The sequence below is a fragment of the Bubalus kerabau genome, chromosome 4 (assembly GCF_029407905.1).
Source record: "Bubalus kerabau isolate K-KA32 ecotype Philippines breed swamp buffalo chromosome 4, PCC_UOA_SB_1v2, whole genome shotgun sequence".
In the NCBI taxonomy this organism is placed as follows: domain Eukaryota; kingdom Metazoa; phylum Chordata; class Mammalia; order Artiodactyla; family Bovidae; genus Bubalus; species Bubalus kerabau.
In genome coordinates this window covers 39,859,722-39,885,531 of record NC_073627.1, presented here as the reverse complement: position 1 = coordinate 39,885,531, position 25,810 = coordinate 39,859,722, and the positions used below count along the sequence as shown (strand labels likewise).

The window sequence follows — 25,810 nt, the reverse complement described above, 5'->3', positions numbered from 1 at the left end:
TAAAATTTCTGTAACTATTATCTTATTTGCCAGTTTTGAAGATGTCCTCAGGGGCCAGAACTTGGGAGACAGAAAGAATAAATAGCAGTGCCTCACTTCTGAAGTGATCACGCACAACAGGTTCCCATCTCAGGGGGTAGGTTTTTCTGCTTTCAGTGGCCAAAAAGGAACTTAAACTCTATGTATAACAGACAGACTCTACAGTTAGGATCCTTTAAAAATAATGAGACGCCTCTCTTTGCCTTCTTCCAAAGTATATAATATATATTTAACAGCACATAAGAAGACACCACTTGAGCTTCCCTGGAGGCCAACAGGAAGTATTTTCACATATAAAAATTAAAAATTTAAACTTTCAAATCATCAGTATTTTTTAAACATAATACAGACTTACAAATTGTTCAACATTAACCCATGACCCCACCCCTAGCACGAAAATCCACCCCAAATCCAGAAGTCACAGTTTTTTGTTCCTAAAAACCCCACAGCACTGAACTTGATCTTCACTTCAAGCTGATTGCTAACGAGGCTCCTGACAGAGATCCCCGGGGAGGAACGAAGGGCGGTCGGCGCTGCAGCTCTGATCTACCCGGGCAGCACGGCTGCACCTCTGAGGTCAGGTCCATGTGAGTCAGCCCCCACACTAGGATCCTGGAAGGGTGAGCTGGCAGCTTCCCTAGTCTTTTCCTCTCGAAGGCTGTCCGATAAGCACCTGGGAATTGACTTTTCTTGGAAAAAGGGTGCTGGTAAAGCTGTCAGGGCCAAGGCAATAGTGAGAAGTTCAGTTCTCTGCTCTTTGGATGAACTGTGTAAAACTTTTCTCTTAAAAGACACGATGTTAAAAATATTAAGAAAAAAATGTCTACAAAATCTGGAGGGCTGCCTTTTCCTCAATGGGTAAAGCTTGTGGGGTGGTGGGAAAAGAATCAAGGGCCCAGAATTATAACTCTGCAGCAAAAAGATTAGATGGATGCCCTTCAAAACAGGTCACGTTTCCTAAGATGTCTTGCTGAACTAGCAAGAGCGGAGGGTGACTGCATGAGCAAGAGGGGAGGGGCGCCAACTCCCAAGGGGGGGGGGTCCTACTGTGCGCCCCGCCCTATGCAAGACTGTCAGGTTTCAGGGCGGCCGCCTCGGCCTCCAGGGCATCAGGACTCAGCCTCTGAGCCAGAGCTGCTTTCCCGACTGACTTCGATCTGGAGAGATGGCAAGTTGTCTAAACGGCTCTTCTTTTGGCGAGACTGTTCTTTCTCCTTAATCAGAGCCCCCCATGCCCTCTGCAGCTCCGAGTCGTCTTCCTCTGTGCCCGGCGCCCTGTGATCCCCTTTCTTCATATTCTTTTCTTTGGTCTTGGGTGCAGATCCTAAGCGAGTCCATAAGCTACCTGTGTGGGTGAGAAGGCATTTCAGCTCTGGCAGTCGATGCTGAGCAAGAGGGGCACTGCAATGCCTCACGTGCAGGGAACACTAGGGGTGGGGGGCTCTGGGCACTTGCAACCAGGGAGCAGCCCTGGGCAGGTCCTCCCAGTTCCCTGCCGGCAGACAGGGAACTGGACCTGCTGGGAGATTCTCCCAGCTCGGGGATACGCACCCCACCCAAAAACCCCCACACCAGACACATCAGAATGAGCTGGGAGGCTGCCTGTGCCCCCTCTGCCCCTGTCTGCTGAGACAACCGCCTGTGCACAACTTCTTCCGTCAGGAGTGGGCCATTCCCAGGCCATCCCCACCTACAGCATGCTGCAAATTCATGGACCTGCTACCCTGTCAACTTCTGAGATTCTGCCAACTCTCCATTCACTTTCTAAAATGTTAGTATTTGACAATAGACAAATACATAGAATTTCATAGGATAGCCACACGATAAGGCAATTAAAAGTTTTATTTATAAAGGCTATAACTTATATGGAAAAATGATCATGATAAAATGCTATATGAAAAAAGTACGATATGTATACGGACAAAGGTTTGGAACAGCAGGGAACTAAAAAGTATTTGTGTTAATCACAAAGACTCAGGGGTGAGTCTTGTTTCCTGCTTTCTATGTTTCCCACACTGTTACCATTATTGTTACGATGATGATTATAATGGAAAAGGGAAAAATAATTTATTTTTCTCCTGTGCTGCTTCTGTCCTGTATTAAAGTATTTCCATGCTGTACCCATGGTCTCTTCTCTTACCCAGTTCCCTCCCCATCAGTTCCCACTGTTACCAACCTGACTTCTTCTCTCGAGTATCAGAGTAGAGGCCTTTAACATCCTGCCTGGGAACACCCAGCCTACTATGTACATCAGAAAAGGGCTCTCTCCGAACAACTGGATTACTACCGAAAGCCTTTTCCGGAGAATATGGTCTTTTTCCTAATCGCTGGCGTATATCTAGAAAAAGAAAGAAGCCCTGCTGTGACCACGTGACTATACTTTGTCATCTGTACTGCCAACCTGAGATCTTCCTGAGTAAGGACATGGGGCCCAGGACTACCAAGCTTCTAAAAGCCTTCCCTCTATACAGCCTGGATTCTCCGAGGAAAATTCAAGTGAGAACCCACAGGGGCTCGCAACGGGGGGAAACCTTAGCTGACTGCTTCAGAAAGGAATTTTTGAGACAATTTTGAGAATTGTCTTTTTTTTTTCTTCTTTGAATAGTAGAATCAAGAGCAAATAATTAACAAACAGTGCAGCTAATGAGAAATACTGCACGTTCCCTGAGGGCAGAAGCCCCATTCTTTGAACATATAAGAAGCTAGTCAATAAAGACTATTACATTGAACAATAAAGGTAATGAGACCGACAAAAAGCAAAGCATCAGGGGAAGCTGTCCCAAATCAAATCTGCTTTTCCTCCAACCCCTCCAGAATCTGCCAATCCTCTGGAGCTTTCTTACAATAATAGCAACAACACAAACATTCGTGAGCAAGGCCCTGTGCTGGGCCTTCTCCCACCTCGCTCTGCTCTCTGAGAACAGCGCCCCCATCTTTCAGCCCCTCAGGCCTGAGCCCCATGGCTTCTTTCCCTTCCCTCCCAGTGCTGAGTCTTCCTCCTTTACAAGGCTGGACATTTTCATCAGAAGATCAGGTTGCTTCCCACCGCAAAGAACTCGGTTTGCTGACTGAGATCCTGTTTCCTCTCCGAGGCCTCGCTCCACTGCCACCTGCTCTGAGACGCCTCCCACAACAGGCTTTCCCCCAAAAGACCCACTCCCCTCTTCGCTCCCACAGCCCACTGCTCATAGTGCCTACCGGACCACTCACTCCATTCAGGTTCAGGAGGAATTACTGGAGCATGTGCCCTTAGGCTGCTGCATCGGAGTCTATGATGAGCTGGCATCCCCTGCGAAGACTTACGACACCCCCAGTGCCTAGCCCGGGCACACGGTGGGTATGGCCTGTTATGTGCGTGTCTGCACATATAAACTCACCAGTTCAAATTCTTAACCATTTATACAATACTTTGACCTAATTTCTATTACCCTTATGTGTACCAATGACATACAGAGTAAAATCACTGTTGGGACAAAAATATCAAAAGCTAATATTGCAAAAATCTGATTAAATTTCATGCCCTCAAGTTCCAGTGCCTAACCCAAAATTTAGAAGTGATGAATCAGGACAATTAAACTGGTCCCCAAATGACAGTGTTTTATTCAAGAACCTCCCCTGTCCGCATTTGCTTTCTGGAACTCAGGACAGAGCCCAGGAACACAACCGAACAACAATACCTGTTTTAGTACTGCTGCCAGCTGGCCGTGGACGTGTGTGCTGACGTTTTTCATCTAACAGATGTCTGACATCTGCAAATTTCTCAGCTGGCAATTTGTTACCAATTCGGTTTTTTATATTGCTTGTGGATAAAGTATCTGCCCTCATGGAATTCCTTAAAAAAGAGAGGCGGGGGTACAGTAAAGCAACGTGAACTGTGGGACAAGACTCACACAACAATCTCACACACTTTGGAAAAAAGCAATTTAAGAAACCCAATCTAATACGGCCAACATTCACTTAATAACACCATACACCAGCAGTTATTTGCTCACAAGTCACGACCGGCTTGCCAAAGAGGCCAGTTGGGGTGAGCAGCTCCCAGAGGTTTCCGGGGTGGTTTCCACACACAGTATCTGGGAGCGATCGCAAAGCACATAATTGTGCCTGCCCTTCTCCTGGGACACAGGCCTAAGTAGAGGCCTACGAAGGACTGAAGGCCTCTGCTTCTCCAGACTGTAGGCCTCTGCTTCTCCGGACTGTGAACTGGTTGTACTCAAGATATAAGATAGCCTACAATCCCTTTCTTTAAAGGGAAGACCTCTCCCACTGTGTCAGGGCAAGGGCATTATTCTGGCAGCATCTGCCATTGGAAAGTTCTCTAAAAACTAAGGATGTGAACAAAGCCATACAAATCAACCAGCTTACAAGTTTCTTCTTCCCTTTTCCCAAACACACCATCAGGAACTCTTAAGAGAGCACCCTAGCCTCCAGCCCTCTGAGACATGCCTCTGCTCTCTGCCTTCGGGAATCTGCTCAGCCCCACTAGTTATCAAAGAATGTACTTCTTTGTCCATGAATACCAAAAATCACCTAAGGCTGGTGAATATCTAGGTAACATGTGGTAATGTGAGTGGGTAAAATCTTTTAGGAAGGAAATTTAGCCATACCACATTTTAAAGCATGTGCATTGTTTTGCACAATAACTGGAATGTATCTAGTTAGTCCAACAGTAAGAAAACAGAAATCTAGGGAAATCTCTGGTGGTCCAGTGGTTAAGACTCTATGCTTTCACTGCTGAGGGCCCAGGTTCAATCCCTGTTCAGGGAACTAGGATCCTTCAAGCTGCAGGATGTGGACAAAAAAAACCCCAGAAATCTAAATGTCCAACAGGAAGGGATTGGTTCAACAAGTGATAACACTTGGAAACAAGGGACTACATACAGTTGAAAAAAGAACAAGTGTCTCCACTATATTAAATGCAAAAAGCATATTTCAAAACAATATGAACAGTATAACTTAATTTTTGTACAAATGCATCTATAATTTCCCCATATGTTATATATACACATAAAGCTGACAATAAAGTTATTTACCCAACTGCTAACAGTCACTCTCTTAGGGGAGGATGAGATTACAGGTGACTTCACCTTCTGTATCATTCATAGTTTTTATAACAAGGATCATTTCTTGTTCATTAAGAGGAAAAACCAGATGCTTTTACTCAAATTCTATAAAGGGCTGAAATTAGAACCGAAAAAAGTGATTATAAAATTAAGAGGTACTAAGAAGAAATTAGTAATTGGATTTCAATCAAATTAAAAGCTAGCAGTGATAGAAAGAAAAGAATATTTTTACCTGATATTTTTCAACTGAGATTCCACCTCATCAGCATACATGGTCATTTTCATGCTTTTCTTTGGTGAAGGAGTGGAAATCATCTTCAGCTCTAGATCATAGTCCATTTCATCAGAGTCTGAGCTGCTGGCACTGGACCGCCTGGACGTGCTCCGCTCCCGGGTCTGCTTGAGGGCCGGGAGCTCCTCGTGGTACTCCACCACCACTCTGTCGTCGGCATCCATGTCCTGCTCCTCCTCCTCCTCTTCTTCCTCTTCAATAGGTTCCTCAGGAACATTCACTAGTCCTAAGGAATTTAACCAAAAATCATTATTAGTTAAAGCATGAATACTAACACCTGATTTTCTGTTCTATATCAGTGACCTTTGTAGAAGATGAGATTCCCATCCTAAGAGTTTACTGGAGCACTGTCTCTAACAGTGCTGATCCGGTTACCATTCTGACCCCTACAACACATGAACACCTAGGTCAAGGATGGCCCAGCAGCCTGATGTAATTTTATAAAGTTATCTAAAATACAGACCCTCATCATTATTCACAGATTCTAGATTTATGAATCTGCCAATTTTATTTGTAATTCCACAACCAACACCCATGGCACTTTTGTGGTCGTTTGTGGACATGCACAGGAGCAGCAAAAAATTGAGACACCAGCCATGCAAGTTCCCAGGTGCAGGGAAACAGTCTGTCCTGCCTTTCTGTTGCAGCTCTCAAACACTGTAAACAAGGGTGCTTTTGCAGTCCATGAGTGCTACTTTTAAACACCTTTGTGATTTTTATTGACGATTTCCCTGTTTCAAACAGCCTCCGAGCATAATTCCAAAGCTGTCTAGTGTTCCTAAATACAAGAAGGCTGTGATATGCCTTATGGAGAAAACACATGTGTGAGACAAGCTTTGTTTGGGCGTGAGTTCCAGGGCTGCTGCCCTTGAGTTCAACGTTAATGAATCAACATGTATTAAATAAGGTGTCCTTAATCAGAAACATATATCAAATTAAGCTTCTATATTGATCAGTTGACAAAAAGTGTGATTAAGAGTCTCTGAATGATTTTCAATGATCACAGTGACTTTATAGAACATAACCGCCATGAATAATGAAATGTACCTTTAAAGGTCATGGAAAAATGCTTATAAATGGAAGAAGCACAATATAAAATATATGTCCACAACAGTTATATTTACTGTGAAAAGAGACAAGAAAAATGTAAAATGAAATCAGTTCTTTTTGCTTTTTAATTTCTTTGATATGAATACTAAGATTATATGATAAAATATCTTAAAGTAACTGAAACTGGAAAAGCTTAACTGTCTAACAGAAAAGTATGTGCATTAAGATGCAGATTTCAAATATCCAAGTTTGGACATTCACATTAAATTAAAATGTATAGATTTCACCTCTCCCTGTCCCTACTACAAAGATAAAAGTGTATGCCTGTTTATTCTGTGTTTGTATGCTGACTTGGCTGGTTCTACAAAGTGTGTAGATTTTCACAGATCAGTTTCAACATAAAAACAAATCTCTATAAAACATAATGAAAACAGTTCTTTAAGAATAAGCACCAAAAGAAAGAAAGCAGGGAAGAAAGGGAGATTTGAAGGGTGGGAAGGTGGGAGCCCCAGGGAGACAAAGGAACAGAAAAAGAAGAAAAGAAAAAAGACAAACAAAAAACAAAATGAAACCCGTGTTGTATTCCACTTCACTGAGGCATTCACGTGCACAAGCCAATAAGCAGAGAGTACTAGACACAGCAGCTTATTTTCATCATCAGACAAAAGAACAATAAAATCAACTCGTCTGACAAAATAATTTAAAATTTTTTTCATGCAGCTTTTGTTATTAATTAGGAAAATTAGATTCCTTAGGAAAAGTTTTAATTTTTCCTATATTTTGTCTTTATTGTTAGAATAGCTTTTATAAAATCATTTGACCTCTTTGTATGGGCAATTTCAAATTAACTGTGACTTGACTTACTTTCCTATATGTTGGCAGAGGGTGAGGGCAAGGAAGAGAGGATGATAAAGTTTGGAACCTTAAAGGACTGTATTAAGGATAAAAATGTCATTTCGGGAGCCAAACATGTGTCTACCCAAGAGCTGAGCAGGCAACTACCGGAATGTCGGTGTTTATAGGACGTCAGGCCAACGTCGTCCCCAATCAGGGCTCTCTTCTTAATAACATCCCGCTGAATGCGACGGGAATGGTATCTCCGCTTCCTGCAACATCGCCAAAATAAGCACAGAATCAAAAACCAAGAGGAAGGGCCTCGACGTCCACTAGTTAATGTCAACTACACCCTGACGCGACGTTAGGTGCTGACACAGACGTGTCGCATGAAACCGAAACTCAGCATTCTCACACCATTTACCACAGTTAAAAGCCTTGAGCGCTTTCTTCTTGTCTTCCTCACGTCCATCCACACACGGTGCCGACAGTCCACTGCAGAATACCCGCTGAAGAATACCAACTAATGTAGATCCCTGAAGGATTATGAAAAGCTTAAGTACTATATAAACTATTGTATTTAAGGTTTTGGACTCACCAAGAGTTACTAAGGATTCCTTTCATGCCTCCGTAATTTGGATTCCCATATTTCATGTAATACTGACTTCTCCTTGCTGCTCCAAGTTCCTTTTTGTCATCTAAAAATTAATTACAACAGTTACCAAGGACTCCCTGCAAGTGTGAAGGCAATGTTAAATGGGTTTGAACAAACAGAATGTTTTTCATAGCTGGGATCAGATCGGCACACTCTGCCTACAGAAGAGAAAGATGCACTATGACCACTCTGAGTCCTCCTAAAGCAGCGCAGTGTTGAGGGTGGAGCAAAACTCAGAGTCGAATGAGGTTAAGCTGCTGCCGGGGAGCTGACTTCAAAGAGAAAATGCCAGCAACAATAACAACAACAACGACACAATTCCCAAGAAGCATAAGAGAGTGTAGGTTATCACCAGTGTTCAGGAATCAAAAAGGCTTTTAGAAGAGGTGGCACTTTCATTTCCCTCTGAAAGATGATACTCATTTCTGAACGACACACACTAATAACACAGAATCAGGGTCCAAGAAACAGGTTATACATAGGTCCATGTATTTGGTAAACCATGCACTCAAATAAGCAAAAGGAGAACAGATCCCATTTATCAAGGTAAAATGCCAGTTAACAGGAAGAAAAGGTGCTCAGTGAACACACATATTTTCACAATATAAAGGCCTCTTGACAACTCCATGGGCACGCACTCACTACAAAAGATGAATACCGATGAGAACGCACCCAGTGTTCCAGGTAAACCTAGAGGCGTAAATCAGAATGTGCACCCTACGAAAAACACGCCCACCAGCTCCTTGGAGAAATGGCTGATTCCAGATCTGGGACTAGGAGAGTACAAGTTGAGACTGGCAAACCAAGATGGCTCCTTGTGCCATAACTGCAAGAAAGTACTCGAAGAATCACGCAGGCGTGTCGAAAGAACAGTGTGAAGAGGCTCTACTGATTAGATCCAAAATAACCTGTGAATCCAAAAAATGACAGAAGGAATGATAGCCCATTGAATAAAACTCCACGAATCTAAACTAATATAAACAAGTAAATGCATTTTTTAAAAAACAGGTAAATACATCAATAAATGGGTAAAAAGGGAAAGCTCTCCCTTACAGTTAAGTGCCAACTAGTAAATGAGAGAGTTAAAAAATCATCAATGGATCTAAAGCTCCTGTATGGCAATCTGATGAGGAACAGGCTATTTACATAGCCTCAAAGCATCTCTCCACAAAACTCCAAATTATAAATGGAAAAAGAGTAACTTTACAGTGAGAAATCTGGCAACTGTCACCTTAACCAGGAGATGATGGTTAGCATCCCCAGGAAGGGGACAAATGAATGCAATGTGCCTCCTGATACGACACACTGAGAATGACACAACCTCTGTGGTGTAAACGCACAACTCTAATTTAATTACAAGGAGACATCAAACAAACCAAAACTAAGGGGCAGCTTACAAAATAATGAGCCTGTTCTCTTTAAAAATGTCTCAGTCAAGGAAAACACAGCAGAGGAGTGGCTCCATATTCAGGGACACCGAGGGAACATGGCAGACTGAAACGCCCAGTCCTGGAGTGGACCCTAGTGTAGCAGGGAAGGAGTACCAAGAATAACCCAAATTTACTTGACAATCATCATCGTCGCTGTCGTCATCATCATCAAAGACTGCCCACATACTGCACTCGATGTGTGCCAGGCAGTTTTAATATACACAGCGGGGGTACTGGTAAAATCTGAACACAGACTATGAAGTGGATAACAAAATGGCACTAATGTTAAATTTCCTAATTTTGATGACTGTGTAAAACAAAGTCCTTGTTCTTCAGAAATACTTACTAAAGTATTCAAGGGTGATGGGTTGTCATTTCCAATAACTCTCAATTGACTCAAACCCACTCCTCCCACATTATTAATGCATATCAAAATTACTGTGCATAAAAGGCCTTATGAATTATTAATAGGCTTTTAATTTAATTCTTCTGAGAATTAGAGCTGAAAGGTACTATTAGCAACATCTAGGAAGACACTGCCGTGATACATGAAATTTTTAAAAATTTTCATAGTTCAGATGATAAATTGGCTGAAAAGCATATGGGGCAAACCAGCTTTAACAGAAAATAACTTACTTTAGCCAGATATCACAAAAGTATACAAATAGCTATTATCCACTTTCAGTGTCTGAAATTCCAACTCAGGCAGCAAGTCATCGATTTTGTTAAGTGTAGAATGTTACAGTTTGAAGGATCTTTGAGATTACTTGGTCTAAGTTCCAATTCAAAAGAGAAGGCGTCACTTAATAAAAATCACTTCATTAAAAATAAAAGTCAGGGGCTTCCCTGGTGGCTCAGTGGTAAAGAATCCGCCTGCCAATGCAGAAGATACGGTTTAGAGTCCTGATACAGGAAGATCCCACATGCCAAGGAACAACTGAGTCCCTGCATCACAACTACTGAGCCTGTGCTCTGGAACCCAGAAGCCACAACCACTGAGCCCACACACCATAGCTACTGAAGCCTGGGCACCCTAGAGCCTGTGCTTTGCAACATGAGAAGCCACCACAATGAGGAGCCCCCACTGGCCAAAACTAGAGAAAAGCCCGAGCAGCAAGGAAGACCCAGCACAACCAAAAATAAACAAATAAAATTATTATTTTTTAAAATCAATACCAATTATCATTTACCTTTTGTAGCAAATCTCATGAATAACCTATTTCCTTTAGCAAGCTTGTTAGCTGGACGAAGATCGTTTCTTAGCAGCGACTCTTCTTCTACCTGCGACAACGTGTCCAACTTAAGAAAAAAAGAGCATTTTCGATATAAAAATTAAAGCCTTTTTTCATGTTCATTCAGTAGCAAAGATACCATGGATTAAGGAAGCAATCTACTTTTAATAAAACCCATAAGCATCACAGCACCAGTTCCTCTGCAGAATGTCTAAGTCAGAGGTCTTCCCTGACCACCTTGTCTAAAAGAATCATCTCCATCATTGTCTATCCGCTTACCCTTCTTTACTTTTCTTCATAGCACTCATCACTTCCTGACATTACATTACATATCTGCGTATCTGTGTATTGTCTGTCTTCCCCACTAGAATGTAGGCTCCAACAGGGCAAGGACTTTGTTTTGCTTGACGCTATATCCCCAGCACCTAGAATTTGGTATATAGTAGGCACTTAATAAATAATTTAAAAATTAATACACTTTAATATTTCCAACAATAGTACATATGCCATTAGGAGATACACCATTACTTGCTATTCCTTAATTTTACTGATTAGATAGCACTGCAAAGTCTTTCTCAATAAAACCATTTCCTTTCATACAGAAGTGTGAGTACTAAGATCTCAAGATGAATCGTTCATTACACCCACAAGAACTTAAAAGGCGAAGAGCCTGGGCCCCCCTCAGGAGGTGCGATGGTGCTAGTCAGCGGAAGAACACAACGTCCTGTCCTAAGCCTTTAAGGCTCAGGTATCAAGGCTGTAGGCAACTGTTTACAGGGAGAGCCCACAGACACCTGTGCCCTCTACTGACCTCGGCATCACTTGTGGTCTCATCTTCAACTTCTCCTTCTTCAGCCTCATCGTCATCAGAACTGTCTTCCTGCTTGTCTAAAATGGAATGTGAGGGACAAGATGAATCTTCACTCCATCTCACATATATTAAAAGTCTAACATTGTCTCCTCCTCTTTATTAATGATCCAAAGCATCATAGCTTGTTTCGGAAATAACTGGCAATGAGATACTACTACGTTAACATTGCACAGAATTCAAATTGTAAAGAATAGGACCTTCAGCCCCAAAGTTCCTCCTCTGTGGTCAGTTACCTTTTTTACTTTTCTCAGATGACTTTTCCTCATTGGCATCCTTGCTTCTTATCTTATCCAGGGCTGGCAGAGAACTCATATTGATAAGGGCTCTCGTGGCTGTCATTTCATCCAACCAAACCACATTACCTAAAATAAGATGTAAAATAACACATCACATCCAAGTGATTAAGTTTCTTGAGAGCAGAGACTACGTTATATTCACTGCTACAGTATCATTCGGCTACGGACTGGCATCAATAAATGTACAGACCAACCAATGAAAGAAGTATAGAATCTGGTAGTAAAAACTTCTTTAATAAGATTAGCCTAGAGAAGTACTCCAAACTGGGTCCCGCAAAATACTGGTCAGGTACTCCATGAAAAAAAGTCCTATATATTAAAAATGCCTGGCATACAGTAAGTGTTATACGTAAGTGCTAGCAGTTTCTGATGATGATGATGAAAATGTCAAACAAATGTCCTTTATCCTTTATTCTTCTGCCCCTCACATGGAAGCCCTCCACTCTCCCTTGTCATCCAGACATGCTACATGATGTTTCCCTACTGTAAAGTGTGGGTGATGAGGGCACCCATGGCATATATAGAATGGAAGAGTGACAGCCACTTGGCTTTGCAGCAACCAATTTATTTTGCTCCTTTAAGAGAATTTAGCAAGAAAAAGGTCTTGAGACGATCAACTTTAAAGCAGCATTTCTCAAACTTAAGTTACCCCTGTATCTCAGTTTGGGAAATGAAGGTCTCAAGATTCTCATTTTTTGTTAATAACATGGTACATTGTTGTTGCTGTTATTTAGTCACTAAGCCGTATCTGAATTTTTTGTGACCCCATGGACTGTCACCTGCCAGGCTCCTCTGTCCATGGGATTTCCCAGGCAAGAATACTGGAGTGGGTTGCCATTTTCTTCCCCAGGGGATCTTCCTGACTCAAGGGATCAAACTTGGGTCCCTTGCACTGGCAGGTAGATTCTTTACCACTGAGTCACCAGGGAAGCCCAATATGCTACATGGTCTTGAGCAAGTAATTTCCCTCCTCTGTTTCTGATGTACATGAGGGAGTGAGCTGGACGACGCTAAGGGTCCCTCTAACATTGCTTAGATAGATAGTTTTAATTAGTTAAATCAGCTGTTAGCAAATCCAGCCCATGACCCATTATTCATTAATTCATCCATCAACCATCCATTTATCTACTTATATTTGTACTTTATTTATTTAGTTATAAGTAACATATAATAAACTACACACCTGCCACCTGTTTTTGCAAACAAAGTTTTACAGAAAACAGCCAGGCTCATTCAATTATATGGTCTATGGCCGTTTTCATGCTACAATGGCAGAGCTGGGTAGATTCCACAAAGAATATATATGGTCTGCAAAGCTTACAATATCTTTTATCCAGTCTTTTATTTTTATTAAAAAAAAAAAAAAAAAAGTTTGCCAACCCCTGATCTGGATGGTCTAAGTTAAGCAAATAGAAAAAAGGAGAAAAATCTTTTAACTCAGTCATGTTTCTTCTTTTGGTGATTTAACATCTAAAGAAAGCAGCCAGAAAAACTGGGAAAACCAGGTCAGCATGCTGGCAGAAAATGAAGCCAGACTAGAAGTGAGTCAGGACCAGAAGCCAGCAGAGTGGGTACCGAAGGTCAGGCTAGACTTGAGAGTAGGGACATAAGTCAGAAATCACAGTTAGCTCACAAGCAGAACAGCCCTAGATTAGGGCCAGCAGATGAAGCTCGAGAGAACACAGACCAGAGCAAGCAGAGGTGAGAGGTCTGGCACAGCGTCAGAGGGTTCTGGTCTATTTCCAGGTCAGAGACAGCCCTCTGAAAGGCTGTTGCAATGACAAGGCTGAAAGCCCTGAAAAGGCAGCCCCAAGTCTATGCAGTTGGACTCACGCCTTTGCTGGGAAACTGTGGGTGTCAGGAGGGGTCTCAATTGCGTACCTGGATTCAGATGCCAGCAACCAACCTCCCAGCAGCCTGACCACCACCCCTGAGCTGCCTCGGAACACTTATGGAAAATGATATGGCAGGCTGGCTAATGTACAAGGACTCTGGTTCTCATCAGTGGGAAATTTTTCTCTCCTGGGCTGAAGGCAGAGGTTAGACATAGTCTGGCCACAATCGTTCACCATTTGAGATGGCAAGAATTCTTTTAAAATCATGTATGAAAGCATATTCAACAGAACACTTTGGGGGTACTTACAGGAGGTATCATCCAACCACTCGATGTGAGCTGGAGGATATTCTTTAAAATAGGAAAAGACATCCTGGGTGCTCATCTCATCTACTCCGCAAATGTAGATTGTCTCCAGTCTCACTTTGGGGATTGCTAGGAAAACAGGACACAGAAAAGATGAGAGAATTTTCCCACCTGCTGCTGCACATCCCACCAGCACCCCTTTATGATAGTTCAGATAATACGTATTTTAAAGGGAAATACACTGGGACTTCCCCAGCAGTCCAGTGGTTAGGACTCTGTGCTTCCACTCCAGAGGGTACAGGTCCCATCTCTGGCCAGGGAACTAAGATCCCACATGTCACATGGCAAAAAAAAAAAAAAGAATATGCTGAAAGAGATGACAATTATTTCAAGAGAAAATAAGACTTGACAGCAAGGCAAATTTTAAGTTTTTATCACACAACAAGAGCATTAAACAAATGACTTAATTCAGAACGGGCTTATTAGGCTGAGAAAGATTAAACAAGTGGTGCTTATAATATACACAATACCTTCTCCTCAAAATGACCTGTAGTAATTAAAGGAATACCAAATGCAACAGGATTATACACTGAACTCGATAAACTGATTCTAATATCTTTTAAAGGTATGTCAAAGAGAAACGTGTATTAGTCCAGACAATTCTGAAAAGAAGAAGAGACACTGCCCTTGGATGTAAAGCTAAGTCTGAAACTGGAGTAAAGAAATCCTACAAACCGGTAAGAAAATGACAGTCCCAAACAGAAATGGGCAAAGGACAGGAGCAGGCAATTCATACAAAAAGAAAGAGGAAAGGCCAATAAACACGTCAAGAGATGGCTGGCCTTACTACTAATCAGGAAAATCCATCTTAAGACAAGGTATCAGTTTCCACTGACCAGATGTTTAACTTAAGTCTTTTAGTATCGGTTAGTGGCAGAATGAGACACGGCCTCTGCTGGTGGAAGTGTGAACTGGCACAGCCACTCTGAAGGGCAACTCAGAGTACCTACTACAAATGAATTAATAGGCTTAGGAATTCTCTTCAATATGTGTCCTAACACATGGGTTCACAGAGTGGCTCACACAAAGATATTCGTTGCAGCACTATTTTAATAACCCAGTAGCTATCAAAGTAATAAATTATGGCTTATCCATATCAAATGAATCATGGTTTATCCATATGATAGTCAAAGGACAGTAAGCAAGCAGTTAAAAACAAAGAGATAATTTATCACATACCATGGAAAGATTCTAAGACAGATTACTGAGTGAAAAAAAAGATGCAGAAAAATACATACATTAAAAAAAAGATAAATATCACCAATTACTTTCTAAAGGTACATATTTATTTACACAAATATCTAGAAAAAAAGGCTGGAATAATTCAGTCCACACTGATAATAGCTCTTACCTCTAGGAAGGAAGAAAGGTTGAAGGCTGTGGTTAAAAGGAATCCCAGCATTACCAGAACTGTGTGTTAACTTTACATTATTTAATCTTTTTAATTGTGAAATACATCACAAAGAAAAGATCATCAAAATATACATCAATGAATGTATCAAAAAATACATCAACAAAGAAATTTTTAAAAATATCTTAGATCCACCACCTAGCTTTACGCTTAAATTCCTGTAACAATGCGAGGCAAATAAAATGCTGCATATAATGCCAGGCCCTGTGTAAGCTCTCTGTATCCCTTCTCTCCCCAGCTTCTCCAAAGCAGTTCTGTCAAGAATTCAACATCCACGACTCTTAAGGATGCTTTTATATGTCATATATTTTATTTAAAACAAACTGAAAATACACGTGAACATTTCCAGATAAAAATTCCTTTTTTTTTTTTTGTCATTTTGAAGAGTAAAAGATAGGTTTAATGGGAGCCCATTCAATGTGGCCAGAATAAATTGGGTAAGTATTGTTCTGCCAACTCAGATTCATGAAGACAGAGATATCAAGATTTATTAATCCTAGCACTAATCCTTATTAGTGCCCAGCAGTACAACAATGAGCAGAAGGACTTCTCTGGTGGTCCAGGAGCTAAGACTCCACGCTCCCAATGCAGTGGGGCAGGATTGATCCCTGGTCAGGGAATTAGATCCCACATGCCTCAATAAGAGTTTGCATGGTACAGCTAAGACCTGGAATAGTCAAACAAATACATAAGTAAATACTAAAAAAAAAAAAGAAACATGAGCAGAGACCCAAGTGAGATGTAAGCCACACTGGCCATGCAGAGTGACTCTAACATGCAGGGTGGGAAACTGAAGGGGTAGCCTGGGGAACCTCCTCAGTTCTTGAAACTAAGTGGCATGATTTTGGAAGAAAAAAGTCCTATGAGAAGTAAAGAGCTGGTTCTGAAGAAGGTAACAAACAACAAAGAGAGCTCCTGGTGAAGGCAGAGGAAACAGACTACGGAGCAAGAGAAGAAAATCTTGGAGATGCTGATATGAAGAAGGACTAATCATATGTGAGACAAGCTCAAGAAACGATGGAAGCCTGCCAAAGCAGAATGTCCACACTTCGTCACCTTGCTGACAACGTCACTGCTTAAAATAAAACAAAGCAACAAAGACGGCACCTAGATTCAGGCCCAGCTGACGAGCGAGGACTAACTGCTGAGGTGGCAATAAACAGATGGACCGGGGGATGGAACTGGGTATTCACCGAGTGCCAACTGCAAGCAAGGGGGTGAGGGAGTCATCCTCCCTTCCAACAGGGAAGACCCCAATTACTGACAGGTAGCAGTATACAAAGGGCTCCTTGGTGGCTCAGACAGTCAAGAATCTGCCTGCAGTGCGGGAGACCCGGATTCGATCCCTGGGTTGGGCAGATCCCCTGGAGGAGGGCATGTGGCAACCCACCCAGTACTCTTGCCTGGGGAATTCCCATGGACAAAAGAGCCTGGCAGGCTACATTCCGTGGGGTCACAAAGAGTCAGACATGACTGAGCAACTAAGCACAGTACACAAAACTCAAGTGTTTAGGAAAGCAGATTTCTGAAAATCCAAACAAGTAGTAGTCAGTCCAAGCCTAAGATCAGAAGGATCAAAAAACCTGGAAGACACTAAACACAGTAACTCAGAGTATGAGAGGTGATCCCAAGAAAAGAGAACGCAGCAAAGCTTAGCTGAGCATGACCTGCAAAGAACATGCATGGGAGATGGATCAAGGGCAAATTAACAAATATAAGAGAACAGATGTAAGAATCTGAAAAACTTTGTCAGGCTCTAAAACAACATACAAAGTGCCGATGACAGACTGTCCAGTGAAGAGAAAGACAGCGGCATGACTACAACGGGGAAAGCAAAAATAAAGTCCATACTCGGGAGAGACTAGAAGGAAATCCACAAAATGCTGACCATGACTGGGTTTGGGTGGTAGACTGTGGGCAACTCCTCTTCTTACTTCATTCTCCAAATGTTCTTTGGTGGACATGAACTGTCTGTCTAACATCTAAAGAAGAAAAGGTTATAGTCCAGAGCCAACAGGCTCAACAAAAATGCTGATGGTTGGTTTTATTTACAAGTGTTTGGAGCAACACTGCTTTGGGAAGATGATGCAGGAAAAAGGGCAGGACTGTTGATCAATTTTGTTACAGTACTAACAGACAGCAGCAGCTATCATTAAGTAAGAACCAAAACCAAGACAGGTGACAAGGGCTTTAGAAATAGTCTTTTTTTTTTTTAATCTTTTGGCCTCGCCCTGTGGCATATGGGATCTTAGTTCCCTGACAAGGGATCAAACCCATGCTCCCTGCATTGGCAACAGAGTCTTAATCGCTGGACTGACAGGGAAGTCCCCAAGGAATAGTTTTAATAGATTCAAACCCTCTAGTTTAGTTATACCCCACTGTACTGACTAAAACACGAAGCAGTGATTTCACAATCGGGTAATAATCTCTTAAGATTATTGCAGGGAAGGAACAAGGTACCTTAAATCCTTGAGGACTAATCCCATACTGACTTTCATAAAAGAAGAAAAGAGAAATTCCCAAACAGATCAAAAAGACTGTCATTCTCAGAAATTTTTAAAATACAGCTTAGACAGAATCTCTGATCCCTTAAGAAACCAAGTCTTTTCCATAGGAAATGATAAGCCAAGCAGCAACCCAGCTGACCTCTTCTCTTTCCTGACTGGATTAGCAGGCCAAGAAATTCAAAGAAGACCACAGATGGTGTTCTACCTCAAGTTTATTAAGGCACGTAATCTAGATCCCCATGACAATAAAATGAGAGATGGGCCAGAAAATAGAATAAGACTACCATTCATGGATCTGTGTGTCATGGCATGATATGGGATTATCCTGTTTGACATTTACCAACAACTGGATGAACATGCAGAAGCCATATCAAAGGGAGGAGCATAGCTAAAATGCCGAAGGGCAGAATTAAAATGAACGTAACTCCACAGGTTGAAACGGAGTCTTGAAATCATGATGGAACTTAATCAGGATAAAGAAAAATGCAAGTTTTTTAAGGACACAATGAGAAAGACTCTTTCGACAGGTGCAGTTCCTGAGGGAAAGAACGGGTGCTCTGGTTGACTAGAAGATGACAGCTATGAAGTGGTCAGGACAGAGACCATGGTCAGAGTCCTGCCAAGCACTCCACAAATCCAACCAAATCTGGAATCTGCACCTCACCTGGTGAAGCACAGCAAGAAACTGAGCATGCTCTAAAGGAGGGAGACCAGAAAGTCTTGTCACATGAGAGAGTCCAGGGAACAGGCTGTCCATTCCTTCACCTGAAGAGTTACTGTGTGAATGAGGAAATGACTTAATGTTGTTCTAAGTGTTATGCAGTAACTAACAGATAGAAATTACTAGAAAGCAATTTCTTTTCAACATGAAGATGTATCCAAAAACAAGACTGACCGCTTCATAAATAGCTCTCATGCCACCACTAGGAACTCTACAGGCAGAGGCCACAGACCGCTGGGAACTTTGCCTAAAGGGCTGCAGCACCGGGCCAGATACGGGATCCAGGTGACTCCTAAGGTCCCTCAGCCATGAGGGCATTGACCTTGGAGATAAAAAGATCCAAGCTGCTTAACACCCAGTCACTCAAGAGTAGCAGGGCATTCAGTACAGACTGGTTTAGCACACTGCATCCCTGAAACTAGCAGAGACGTCAGGAACACGGGCTTCAGTAAGACCAGCCTTCTAAGTCAGCCTTGCTACTTACTCCCCGTGGGACCTTGGGCAAGTTTCTCAACCTCTCAGCATCTTCCTTTCCCCACCAGTAAAACAGAAATGATAACGCTTTCCCTGCAATGGGGTTGCTGAAAGGGTACATTAACCACACAGCAGAGTGACTGGCATGTGGGGAGCACTTATAGAATGGTATATTTCATCACTGTTGATATTAAGAAGAAGAAATAACCCGGTACCTTACTGTGGCTGCAGGAATCGAGATGTTTATTCCAATGTCCCCATTCTCACAAGAGGCTGGGCCACTTAAATGGCTGTCTGGAAGATGGAGAATGCCAGATAATAATAATAACTAACATTTACTATGTGCCAGGCACCACTCTAGGAATCCTAACATTTTGTTAGAACCTCCCAACAACCCTGGAAGAACTAAGTTAACCTGACTTTCCAGATGAAGATACTGAAGTTCTTAGAGGCTAAATAACTTGCCTAAGATCACAGAGTTAGAAGGTGACAAGTCAAGATTTGAATACAGTCAGTCAGGCTTCAGAATCCATGCTCTTAGGGTACAGTTAACCCTGACTGTACAACAGAATTACCAGGGGAGATGAAAAAATAGTAACTCTGAGATTTATCCAAACCGACCCCCTACTCTAATTTAAATCGATCTGGGAAAGGCAGCAGGGTTCTCTGGAGTTCAAGAACACAGTCTGAAGCCATGCTGCCTTCTGGGCCAAAAACAGGTTGTAACGAGCCACTGATAGTCCAGGGAGATCTACAGTCTTTTATGAGTATCTTCAGAATCATGAGATCAAGACTGTTTTTCAAAAAGCATTTTTTTTTTTTTAATTAAAATTTAACCCCAAAAGAAGAGATCCTATTCAGGAGGGTATCATATTCCCATTCTATAAACAAAGAGAATGAGACCTAAAAAGGTTCACTAACTCGCCCACATTCACTAAAGAACTGACACTGGATCCCAGGAGGGCGCTGGCTCAGAAGAGTCCCAGCACAGGTGGGAAGAGAGACTGATGTGGGTAATCAGGGATGCTGCAGAGGGAATGACATCTGAACCAGACAAAGTGTGGGACAAGGAAAGACAAATCAGCAGGGTGACAGGCATGAACGAGATCAGAGGCAAGATGTCACATGGAATGCGCCAGGACTAGAAGTATTAGGCGTGGTGTGAGACCACGGCGCTCTCAAGGTGGAGCTGTGGGAGACGCCTCCGACGTCTGTGTGGGTCCAGTGCGCAGGCACACGGACGACCAGCTGCACGGCTGGCCCTGGCCTCACAGGACTTTTCCTGAAACAGACAGCCACTCGAGCAGGTGCCTGGAAACCTAGCCTGCGAGGCAAGCAAGGTCAAGTTTCCAAGTTGAACACGATGCAGAATAAAAACAGTGAAGTGGCATCCAGAGTTGAGCTACTCTGAGCACTGGGAAGGACCGAGGAGGCCTGGGTCTCTGCTATCATGTCATACACTGTAAGGCAACAGAGCACAACAGTTAAGAGCGAGGCTTTAGAGTCAGATAGACCTGGGTTCTAATCCGGACTCCACTTTTACCAGTTGTGTAAACCTGCGCATTTATTTAATTTCTTTGAGCCTGTTTCCTTCTTTGTAAAACAGGGATAAAAATATATTCCTCGTGGGGTTGTTGTGAGAAATGAGTAAGAAACAAATATGTAATGTGCTAATTAACACAGTGCCTCATAAGAGAGCAAGTTCCTGACAAACAGCAGCTATTCTTTCATTCATTCCACAGGTTTTTATCAAATAGGCAAGCCTAGAGAAACTCACACAGCAGAGCACAGACCTTTAACGTGCATTCAGACGGCTGCCTATGAAGCCCTTCGCCAAGTCTCAAATTTGCAAATACAACAAAGGGAGATCATTTGCATTTATGGAATAATAAACATGGCTGTGAACTCACTAAAAGGGAAGCAATAATTTTCCCTTCTATTTATAAACCATCTTCAAAAACTGGGGTAGGTTATTATATTGAAGAATTCAGGGTGAGTTTCAGGAAGCAAAATACTTAACCTTAATAAAACACAAAAATAAAGTAAAATCACAAACCTGTATCAACAGATGTATTAACGGTATCCCTCCCCAATCTGACTCCTCTAAAAGAGTCTCACTGTGATACATTCCTGCTACATTTAAAGGCAAAGGAAAGTGAACACTTATACAATACTGCAAAAAATGAGTAAGAGTCAGTCCCAAAGAGCCACAGTTCTAATCGCCGATCTGCCACCAACTCCATGATGTTCTCTGGAGCTCCTTAGACAGTCTCCTCAAAGTCCTGACACAGCCAAATGAATACACACACACACACACACACACACACACAACACTGAGACACAGCTAATGCAGCTCATCGTTAACAGGCCACCTCAGAAGTGGCGAATTCACAAGTTCCATGTGAGGTGAGGCCAGAAGCACAAGGCCGTGGCAAGGAAACTGTGGAAAACAACCCCCAGACACCCTGTACCTTTCTTCATCATGTCTCGGTCCAAGGCTACATTTCTTTGGGCAAGATTTACTTCTGATCGAAAATGGAAGCGCTTGGCTCGCTGTTCCTTCTTTTCAATTGCTTCCTAGAAGGTGCAGAAAAAAAGCCAAAGAAGTGAAATGTGGAGGAGAGTTAAATCACAAACATCAAATGATACACCAGTGACAAGCAACCCAGAAGGTATAAACAACACTGTGCCTTGCCTCATTTTTGCGATGAACAGGGTATTGGCAATGACTGGGAGAGTGGACACTAACGGTGCTGCAATCTGCCATCATCTCAGGATGACTCAGTACCTATCAATGTATCTGTGCAGAAACTGAGGCACAAGAAAGTTACAATGTTTGCCAGGGGCACTTCAGCTGGTAAGGGGCAGATCTTCTCAGCGCTATTTCTAGAAGCCCCACAACCGCCCCCATTTCACATCCTCTGTGTGCATGGTAATCACACCTATCACGTTATGTCTGCCTGAGCAGTCCACTCCCTAAAGCTTTTTCTGTGTTTAAAAATAACACTGAAGCCAAGAAACTCTCTCCTCTATTCTAAACTTGTGTCCACAGAATTGCCAGTTTTCATCTTGAAGTGACAAGAAGCACTGATGCTTTCTGAAAAACCAAATAATCAGCTTCCTAATTTTTTTTTTCCCCAAGAGCTAAAATATACCCAGGTCCAACTGTGGGTTTCTGATAGCTCTTTGGAACCTTCACTAATTGTATATTGACTTTGCCACACTAATTGAAGGTCTGACTATAGAAAGCTTCTGGGGATTGGTAAGGCAGCAACACTTCTGTTATTTCCCAATAGTTATGTTAATTTTCTCCACTGAAGTCTTCCCATTGGAAACAACTAGTTTATCTTCCTTTGGTAACAACCAAAGTACCAATTCTTGGCTACCACCCTTTCCCCCATATATTTGTTTCAAATAATGGTAAATTGTGTAGGCTTAAGAACAGGATTGCATACTGCTTTTTCAGTTTCAGTAAGAAAACACCTTCACTTCATTCTATTTTCCTGTCAAAAAAGATGATCAGTTCTTTCTTTTTGCCTTTAAGCAATGTGAGACAGATTGAGACCCAGATAAAACACAAAAAAGCAAGCATGACATACTTATTTTTGCTTTCATACATCCAATATAGTAACACAGTGTTATTTATTCAGTTTTAATTCAACTCTTTAAATGGCACACATTAAAATCAGAAGGAATGTTTAAGCTGAATATCAACACCAATTAAAGCAACAAATAAGTACTGGTTGTAAGGAAAATAATATGTCTGGTTCTGTGAAGAGCTGCAGTGAAGCTGATAATCTAGTAACAGCAATCACCAGATAAAAGGCAATACTCCCAGGCAGTGAAAACAGTTCAGTCTGCTTGGCCTTCCAAGTTTAGCCACATATGCATGAAAGCCTATTTTTCTAGGCCTCAATCAGTGAGGAATAAAGACATTTACTAAAGGCCTACTATGTGCCAGACACTTTTATGCTTTGCTTCATTTAAAGTGGAAACAGTTTACACATTTTTTAAAAAATGGATAGGGACATCTGCCTGCCAATGCAGGGGACCCAGGTTCTATCCCTGGTCGGGGAACTAAGATCCCACATGCTGAGGGGCAACTAAGCCTGTGCTTGGCAACAAAAGATCCCATGTGCCACAACTAAGACATGACACAGCCAAATATATATGTATGAAAAGGAACAAACAGAACTTTTTCTTGGACATGGTTAAGCACAGGCGTCTAATGATTTTATCTTCTCATGGATTCAAGAATACACAAATGCTGCCTGAATGTTCTCAGGCATCACTGTGAAACACAAAACATAAACTTAAAAAGGCTTAATCCAACAACAACAAAAAAGGTGGTAAGGAATAACTGCCGTTCTACAAGTCCTAGGGACTTGCTCATTAAGTTCAACCGCTTCTCAAAATGAATAAATGAATCACGGTGTATCTTACCTTGGAGGTGACATCAATTCCGGTGATGAAGCTGCCAGCCTTGTTTTCATATCTTCTGCTTGTGTCCTAACACGAAGGGGATGGGTGAGAAATGCTAACAGGCAACTGAGGACAAGCGCATGATAAACAACAGCCTGACAACCCATTCCTTCTGGACAGTCTTCCTTTCAGCAATCTGTTCCCCACCCTGACAACCCTTTATTATGAGGAAGCCTGTCCCAGCAACTCCATAGTAGCAATCAACCACTCTCCCAAGAAGCTTTTTCTAAATCAGAGCCTGTGCATAACCTAAAGTAATTCCATCTACTGAAGGTATCCGTGTAAATGAAAATCCAAAGGCATTCGTGAGAAATACCCAAGATGTGGTATAGTCACTCATCTCCCCAGCTCAGACTGGACAAATTCATTGTGCCAGGCCACCAGATGGGGCACAAGTCTTCACTGAAACACAGCAAGTCCAGGCTCACCTCGACCTTCTGGGGGAAACGCTACACTGTGCAATGAAAACACGATGAGACTCGCCAGTCGGGGGACTCAAATCACAGCTCTAAGGTTCACTGGTTACAAGACACTGTACAAGTCCCCTGGCTTCTCTGGACCTGGGTTTCTTCTGTGGCATCTGCCTACCTTTCTGACCTCTTACTGCTCTCCCACTTGTGCTACAGAACTTTCTGTTCCTCCAATAAATCAATCCTGTTCTCATCTCAGAGCCTCTGGGTTTACTAAGTTGCCCCTGCTGGGAACAAACTCTTCCAGATCTGCACATGGCTAGCTCCTTTCTGTCACTTAGGGTCCAGCTGAAACGTCGCTATCCAGAGGACTTTCCTGGTGATCCTGTGGCATTCTGCTTCCTGCTCTCCACAGCTTCCCTCTGCACTCTTCCATCCCATTAACATGTTTTATTTTCTCCACAGCATTCACCACTATGGGAAATTATTAGTTAACTTGTGGCCCCCAACTGGAACATAAACTCCAGGACAGAGTCTGACCTTGATCTTGATCAAGCGGCTAGGACTGTGCCTGCCACAAAGCGTGGGGATGCAACAGTACAGGTCCAACAGAATGAATGAAGGGATGACAACATCTACTCCACAACTTCCGTGATATTTAAATGATAACATGTAAACCACTCTATTAACTGTTGTTGCCAGAGTCATTATAATTTACAATCTGTAGTGCTCCTCCATTTTTTAAAAAACCTTTTTCCATAATTTCAGTTTAAAAGCAACACTTGCAGACATGGTAAAAAAGTGGACCAGGTCAGATGAGAAATTAAGTACCAATACTCGAGAGGAGCCACGCAGGCCTGAGACCAGCCCTAAGAACCGGACATCAGACCACCAAACCACAAGCAAAACACCTCTCGTCATTCCTACTGTGACAGAAGAGAGGGACCAAGGACCACTGCTGGCTCGCTGATGTTCTGATTCCACGAAGGGTGAGATGCTGGAGGCACGGTGTAGCAGTGAAGGCCCGCGGGGACGAGATGACCCTCAAGTCACAACAGAAACACTGAGTTTCTGCAGCTGACAAGCCCAGCCCTCTCAAGGGAAACCGCGGGTGCTCCGTTTAACAAACACCAGCTAAACCGGAGCAGGATGCCAGCGCCCCGCTCCCCGACAGTTCCTTCTTGGCCGCTCCAGGTTGTGTCCCCGCCCGGGGGGGCTCCCTCTGTATCTCAAACTGCACCCCCCAGACAAGCCCTACCCCTCCGCACTCGCCCTCTTGCACAGAACGGCTCGGAGGCGCAGCGAAGGGGGTGCCCGCAACTACCCCCCCAATCTCTCCGACCCCTCCTCCTCAAGCCCCCTTAACACCCATTTCCGGGCGCCCGGGCGTCCTTTCTCTCGCTCCCCCGTCTCTGCTCCAGTCTGGCGCCCCCGCCCCTCGGGCGCTCGCCCCGGTGCCCCCTTCCCCAGACTTCCCCACGGCCCCGGCCGCCTCCCCTTCCGGCTTGCTCGGGCGCGGGACACTCGCTCTGCGACCTCCTCCTCGCCCCCGCCCCCCGCCCGTACCGGGATCAGTTCCTTCAGCGAGCGCCGAACGGGCACGACCTCCAGTTCGCCCTCCTCCACCTCCATGGGCTCCGGTTCGCCTCGGTCCAAACCCGCTTCAGGCGACGGGAGCCCCAAGGCTGGCCCCGCCGGGGCCTCCGCCTTCACCGACACTCGCAGGCCCCGTACGGCCGCCATCGCCGCCCGCCGGCCGCACCACTGAGAGCCCGCCCGGCACACTGCGGGCTAGAGCGTCGCTGCTACTGGCCGCGGAGCAGCCGCCGCTACCTAGAGCGTC

General features: G+C 43.2%; 1 protein-coding gene across 2 annotated transcripts; it reads right to left on the bottom strand.

Moving 5' to 3' along the window:
• Positions 1 to 243: 243 nt before the first annotated feature.
• NCBP3 (nuclear cap binding subunit 3) lies at positions 244 to 25,810 on the bottom strand. Of its 2 annotated transcripts, none has more exons than XM_055576875.1 (13): positions 25,534 to 25,810; positions 23,519 to 23,584; positions 21,547 to 21,652; positions 13,906 to 14,031; positions 11,700 to 11,828; positions 11,407 to 11,483; positions 10,554 to 10,644; positions 7,877 to 7,976; positions 7,447 to 7,550; positions 5,335 to 5,620; positions 3,717 to 3,871; positions 2,216 to 2,377; positions 244 to 1,384 (listed from the first exon to the last, which is right to left on the bottom strand). In XM_055576875.1, the coding sequence occupies exons 1-13, from the start codon at positions 25,708 to 25,710 to the stop codon at positions 1,149 to 1,151; spliced, it is 1,815 nt and encodes a 604-aa protein (XP_055432850.1). In that variant the 5' UTR covers positions 25,711 to 25,810; the 3' UTR covers positions 244 to 1,148. The 2 variants fall into 2 exon arrangements, with proteins under 2 accessions (XP_055432850.1, XP_055432849.1); XM_055576874.1 differs by having other exon boundaries at positions 10,554 to 10,662; positions 25,534 to 25,809.